The following is a 7073-nucleotide window of genomic DNA, read 5'->3' as shown; positions in this document are numbered from 1 at the left end:
AAAAAAAAAAAAAAAATTTTTGTTTTGTTGATCTTTTGTATTGATTTTTGGGGTTCAATTTCGTTAAGTTCTGCTCTGATCTTAATGATTTCTTTCCGTCTCCTAACTTTAGGTTTGGATTGTTCTTGTTTTTGTAGATCTGTAAGGTGAAGTGTTAGGTTGTTCACTTGCCATCTTTCCATTCCTCTGAGGTGAGCATTTAATGCAATAAATTTCCCCCTTAATACTGCTTTTGCAGTATCCCACAGGTTTTGGTGTGATGTATCATTATTTTCAATAAACTTTTTGATATCCTGCTTGATTTCTTCTTGACAGTTTTTGTTTGTCTGAGAAATATACTATTTGCCCTTCATTTCGGAAGGATAGCCTTGTAGTGTAGAGTACTCTTGGCTGACAATCTCTGTTTTTTTAGTATTTTGAATATATCATCCCATTCCTTTCTGGCTTTTAGGGTTTGTGATGAAAGTCTGATGTTAGCCTGATTGGGGCTCCCTTATAGGTGATTTGACGCTTCTATTTTGCAGCTTTTAAGATTCTCTCTTTGTCTTTGAGTTTTGCCAATTTGACTACAATATGTCTTGGAGAAGACCTTTTTGTGAGGTTGTCTGATATCTCTCTCAGATTTTCTTCAATGCCTTTGATTCTTTTTTCTTTTTTTTGTCTGCTTGTGTTATTTCAAACAGCCCATCTTCAAGTTCAGAGGTTCTCTCTTCAACTTCCACAAGCCTGCTGGTGAAACTCTCTGTTGTGTTTTTTATTTCACTGAATAACTTCTTAAGTTCAGCAAGTTCTGCTACATTTTTTTTCAGGGCATTGATTTCCTTGTACATTTCCTCTTTGAGGTCCTGTATATTTTTCTTCATTTCATCATGATGTCTAGCTGAGTTTTCTTGTATCTCATTGAGTTTCCTTAGAATTATCACTCAAAATTCCTTGTCAGTCATTTCCAGGGCTTCTTGTTCTGTAGGATCTGGAGCTTGAGAGTTATTACCCTTTGGTGGTGTACTTTCTTGATATTTCGTATTTCTGGTATCTTCTCTTTGATGTTTATTCATTGTGGCAGGGGGTTTCACAGTCCACAGGTTTGACACTATTTTCTGACTAAGATGTTGCTGTGGTTGCCAATTTGGTATGGCTACCTCAGTGACTGCTCAGTTGGCCACTAGTGCCTTGCGTGTGTGGTTGCCTCTGGTTTTGGGCCTCTCTGGGGAGCCACCTCTCTGGTCAGCTTGGACTCGGCCGGGCTGCTTGGTCACGGGACGGTACTGCAGGGTGTGTGGTCTCTGCTGAGCTTCCACTTCCTGTGCTGGACTTCTCCCTGTTCCGTGTGCTCTGGGCCGGGTTGCTGGGATGCGCAGAGGCACCGCAGAGTGTGTGGTCTCTGTGGAGCTTCCCCTTCCCCTGCTGGATGTTTCCCTGCTCTGTGCGCGCTAGGCCGGGCTTGGGATGGAGGCGGGTGGTGGCAGTGAAGCCTACCTGCTGCTGGATCGCATGGCGGCGGCCCCCCCACAGGGTGTGTGGTCTCTACGGAGCTTCTGCCTCCCCTGCTGGACATCTCTGTGCTCTGTACGCTTTGGGCCAGGCTGCTAGATCGTGCTGCGGTGTGGTCTCCATGGAGTTCCCACCTCCCCTGCCAGACATCTCCCTGCTCCGTGTGCACTAGGCTGGGCTGGGAATGGAGCCAGGTGCCTGTGGTGAAGCCTACCTGCTGGATCACACAGTGGCGGCCCCACAGGGTGTGTGGTTTCTGTGGAGCCTCCGCTTCCCCTGCTGGTCATCTCCCCACTCTGTGCGCACTGGGTTGGGCTGGGAATGGAGCCGGTGGCGACGGTGAAGCCTATCTGCTGGATCATGCGACGGTGGCCCCACAGGCCATCTGGTCTCCGTGGACCTTCTGCCTCCCCCGCTGGATGTCTCCCTGTTCCATATGCACTTGATGTTATGTTTTTATAGTTTAAATCGGTTGATTTGTGGGAGAGAGTGACGCTAGGGACCATCTATTCCAGCATCTTGACCGGAAGTCCCTGCGTCCTTTGTCATTGGTTTACTGGGCAATGGGCTGGCGCTGCAGATGACTATCTTCCGTATGGCCCACACTGTTACCACCACCTGGTTCTTCAACTTAGCCCTTGCTGACTTCACTGTCTTGCTGTCCCTGCCTATCTCCATATACAACACAGCCTCCCAGCAGTGGCTCCTTAACGAGTTGGCCTGCAAACTCTACATGGCTTTTGTAGCCATTGCCTTCTTACCAGCATCAACCTTTTTAGTCCTCATCTCTGTGGACCATTGCATCATCATCCTCTACCCCGTCTGGGCCTGAAACCACCGCACTGTGCAGAGAGCATGCTGGCTGGCCGTTGGTGTGTGGCTCCTGGCTGCTGTCATGTGCTCGCCATACCTGAAATTTCGAACACTGGAAAATTGAATGGATGTGACTATTGCTACTTCGATTTCAACTTAGAGAATGAGACTGCCCAGAATTGGAGTTGAGCAGCTTTGAAGAGACAAATGATAGTAACACTCACTCACTTCCTGCTAGGCTTTGTGGGGCCCTTGGCAATCATTGGCACTTGTGCCCACCTCATCTGGGCCAAGCTGTGGTGAGAGGGTTGGGTCCATGCCAGCCAGCCAAAGAGGTTGCTATTGGTGTTGGTGAGTGCTCACATCATCTTCTAGTTCCCATTTAACATGGCATTCTTGGTCCAACTGGGGCAATCTATGGTGTGAAAGGAATCCTACAACCCCAGAGTGCTGCTTACCCTCTGGGCTACCTTCTCCTTGGGCTGCCTCAACCCCTTCCTCTACATCTTCATTGCAGAGATTTCCGAGAAAACATTTTTCAGTCCTTGCCTTCTGCCCCAGCCAGGGCATTCAGTGAGGAGGGGTTTCTCAGTCTTCCTGTCCCTGAGATTAAGGCCCTGGAGGATGATGGAAACCTTCAGGTGGAAGCTGGAAGTCTTCCGTCTTAGTTTGTGGACCCTTACCTAGGCTGGCTTCCAAGACCCTGCTAAATCCTGCCTTTTCTTTCAGGGAGTCTTCCTGGAAACTCCTCATCTAAAGCTCTACGGTAGAGACATCTAGTTATTCCAGAGAGTCCATTCTCCCCTTCCTTTATAGTAAGACTCTTATTAGTTTTAAACTGGGCACATGGTTAACCAGAAAAAAGAGAAAAGTTATGTTTCCCAGTATCCTTTGCAAGTAGGCACGACCATGTTACTGCTTTCTGGCTGATAGTGAGTGGAAGTAATTAATGTAATTTCCTTGAAGTGCCCTTAAATGGAAGTGACCTGCCCTAAATTCTCCCCCTTTCTGTTGTCCACATTGATTGTATCAGTTAGCTTTTGCTGTGTAACAAACACCCCCAAAATTTAGAGGCTTAAAACCATAAGCTTTTATGATTTCTCCGGTCAACAATTTGGGCAGGGCTCAGCTGAGCAGTTTTTTCATCTTGGCTGGGCTCCCTCATGCATCTGTGGGTTACCTAAGTGACTCTTCTTCTGGGAGGGGTGGCTGGCTTTCAGCTGGGATGATGGAATTTGTGAAGCCGTGAAGTACTCACTGCTCTGCAGGCTGGATTTTTCATGTGGTATCTAGGGAGGGTTCCAAGAGTGGAAGAGAACATGAGGCCAAGGGTTGGAACTTTGCACAAGGAGACTACCACTCCATGCTGCTGGTTAAAGCAAGTCACAGGGTCAGTCTAGATTCAAGGTTTGAGGGAACAGACTCCACTTCTTGACGGGAAAATCTGCTAAGGGACATTGCAAAGACGCATGGATACAGGAAGGCATGCAGGACTGGGGCCATTTTTGTAATCTGTGACAGCAGCCATGGTGGTGAGCCAAGTGGAAAGCTACTGTGTCCCCAAGGAGTCCCCATGCCAGCCGTGGGATGCTTACACAGAGGCTGTGAAAAGAGATATTTTACATTGTAGCTCATGGAACTGTTTTGTGTCCCTCTGCAGCAGCTGAATCTACACCTTAACTATTATGCTCCAACCTCTGGAATTTGTGTAAAGTGAGATAATAAATTTTTTTATTGTCAAAGCCAGTCAGAGTCAGGTTTTCTATTACTTGAAACCCAAAGCAGTCCTTACGAATGCATGCAATGAATACTCCTTTGCAGGGATAGATATCCTATTGTCTCCTGGACATAGCGAACCATTCTCTTGGTTCTAGGTAGAGGCAAAAAAAATCATCCAAACCAGAAGGTATCCCACTTCTTGCTCGTGATCCAAAGAAGCAGCTGTGGCCAGCTCTGATTTGTCCTGAGAACTCCACCTCTCAGAACCCCAGTTTTCCCAATCTCTGTAAAATAGGACTAAATACTTCCACATTGATGGATGAGGAGAGGATTAAGTAATATAATGACGGACTGTCAGAAAGGATAGAGGCACCTTAAAAAAAGAGCAAACTGGAAAAAGCGGTTTATTAAAACACAAAACTTGAAAGTGGTGTAGGTACATGATAAAAGGAAAATAATTCTCTCTCTCGTTCCAAGTCGTCCATTCTTATTTTTGTCTCACTAGAGACTGGTATCAGTTTCTCGTGTGTCCCTCCAGATATCCTACCCATGAATAAGCATTTTTAACACAAATAGAACATGCCACATACATTATCTTACATGGTGCGTGTTTTATTAAGAGTGTATCTTGGGGAGGGTTGCATATAAATACATAAGAGGTCTAGCACACACATGATTTTTCAGTGCTGATGGCTGAGTAATCCCTTATTGTGCCCACAGGAATTTCAACAATCCCCTATTGATGGGCATTTGGGTTGCTTTCAATATGATGTGATGATATTTTTGAAACTTTGAACGTTATCCAGTATAGCACACATTCTGTTTTCTTGTTTTTGTTTTTGTTTTGTCTTTGGTGGCTGGGTATAGTACGGGGGTCCGAACCCTTGACCTTGGTGTTAGGACACTACGCTCTAACCAACTGAGCTAACTGGCCAGTCCCTAGTATAACACATATTCTGAACAACATGAAAAACAGAACAGAGGGAATCCACGCCAATTTTCACTGTGTGAACATTCAAGCAACTGAGCCAGGTTGAGTAACAGAGCAGTGTCTCTGCCCCGGGGCTCCCCTCCCTCCTCCTCCCTTTTCCAACCACTCCTCCATCTCCTTCCATCCAGTATCTTATTGAAACACATTTTTTTTTGGCCCTTTCCCTTCTCAAATAGTTAATTTAAAACATTTCAAAGTTAAGGTTGGTTAAAAGAATAACATAATATACTTTTCAACTAAATGCATCAAATGTTAATATTTGCCATTCTCACATTTAGTCTCTCCTCCCCCCCCACATCTATGTAGCTCTTTTTTGTTCCAGTTCTCTCTCTCTCTCTCTCTCTCTCTCTCTCTCAACTATCTCTCCGCACACGTACCATAGTACAGCTGTCATGATGAGCAGACCAATAGGGATACATGAGGTCTGGGAGACCCAGGGAGGGAGCTCCTGCCATAGCTACAGTCCCTCAAGGGTCCCAGTGGTCAGAGGCACCTCCAGAAAATTTTGAGTCTTTTGAAAGTAGGTGCAAGTAGAACATCATAATATTTCATTATAAATTCTTTAGCCTGTGTCTCCTGAGAGCCAGGGCATTTTCCCTGCACGACCATAATTTTATTATCTCCTTCAAAAGCTTTAACATTGATATTATCTAGTAAACAGTCCATATGCATATTTCCTGTCTGAATAATAAACTTTAGAGCACTTTTTAAAAAAATCGGAATCCTGTAATGATATCCCCTCCCCACAGACACACACAAACTGACTACGCATTAGGTCACAAACACAGCGTAGGTTTGATTACCAAAAGTAGAAGTAATACATAAACCAATAGCAAAAGACAACAAAAAACGCTTCAGTTACCTTGGACATTACAAAATACCCTTGTGAGTAACTCGCCGGTTCAATGAATAACGAAAACTGAAGCTCCACTTTCTTTAGAAACACACACTACACATCAAACTTATGAAGTGCGGCCAAAGCTGCTGTACTTGGAGGAAAATCTCCATATATATATATATATGGCTGGCTAGCAGGGGGAGAAATCTCTAGCTCTAAATTTTAATTAAGTTTGTTAGAGTGCAGCCTTGTAACACCAAGGTCAAGGGTTCTGTTCCCAGTACCCATCACAGTCTAAAGGAAAAGTGACACACACACACACACACACACACACACACACACACACACGCACACACACACACACACACACACACTAAATCAGGGGGAAAAAGTGCAAAAGGAAATTAGAAAAAATCGTGGACAACAATAAGAAACTGATTCTTTGGAAAAAAAGTTACTCTTTTCCATGCATGTTCATCAACTCTCTTTCTCTCTCTCACACCCCCCCCCCCCACACAAAACCAACAATAATATCCTTTTACATTTGGGTTTGTGTAGTTTCGTGGATACTCCAAAAAGGCAGAACAGCACAAGGGCCGCTTATAGCTGCGGAACACCAGACAAGCTGCGGGACTTCCACGCTCCATGCCTCAGTTTCCACCCACTGTCAAGTGGGGACAGTCACGGTAGCTCCCTCAAAGGGCCACTGTGAGGGTGACCCGCGTCAATGTAGACAAGGCGCTTAATTCGGTGCCTGGCACCGGGGCGGTGCGACGTGCTTGCGGGATCGACGCTGTCGTCTGTTGCATGAAGCTCCTCCCAGGGGACTTCCCGGGTCACAGGGCGCGCTCGATGCTGCCACACCGCGCTCCGCAGGCTGCTTCCCACGGCTGCGCCCACGCAACCGCGAAGTCAGCCTCTTTGATCTTTGCCTTCTCGGAGGAGAAAAGCGGGATCCCGGGGAGGTTTTTAATTTGCATTGATTTTGTAATGAATGTGGTTAAGCATTCTCACAAGGAGACTCTGTGGTTTCTAGAGCCGGCTGCCGGACTCTCCTTTGGGAGGCTGCGGTCTTTGGTGGTGGAGAGCCGGGCACGGTGGGGAAGGTGGGTTTTGAGACGCAAGGACAGCACAGCTTCCCGGTGTGGCCCAGTGAGGGGACCTGGCCTTTCCTTGGGCAGTCTCGGTGAGAGAGTTGTGCAGGGTGCCTTAAGCCCTGGG

The 7073-nt window shown here is 46.2% G+C and overlaps 1 protein-coding gene across 1 annotated transcript; it reads left to right on the top strand.

The window, feature by feature from the left end:
• Window positions 1-2021: 2021 nt before the first annotated feature.
• GPR32 (G protein-coupled receptor 32) lies at window positions 2022-2972 on the top strand (the record flags this gene model as incomplete). Its single annotated transcript, XM_008592486.1, is given in 4 exon segments — window positions 2022-2417; window positions 2420-2659; window positions 2753-2815; window positions 2818-2972. Coding segments are annotated over 4 exon segments (854 nt in total), but the record flags the coding sequence as incomplete, so codon positions are not given.
• Window positions 2973-7073: the final 4101 nt, after the last annotated feature.

The sequence above is a fragment of the Galeopterus variegatus genome, unplaced genomic scaffold (assembly GCF_000696425.1).
Source record: "Galeopterus variegatus unplaced genomic scaffold, G_variegatus-3.0.2 Scaffold7957, whole genome shotgun sequence".
In the NCBI taxonomy this organism is placed as follows: Eukaryota; Metazoa; Chordata; class Mammalia; order Dermoptera; family Cynocephalidae; genus Galeopterus; species Galeopterus variegatus.
The sequence above is the reverse complement of the archived record's forward strand: the minus strand, read 5'-3'. Positions and strand labels throughout refer to the sequence as shown.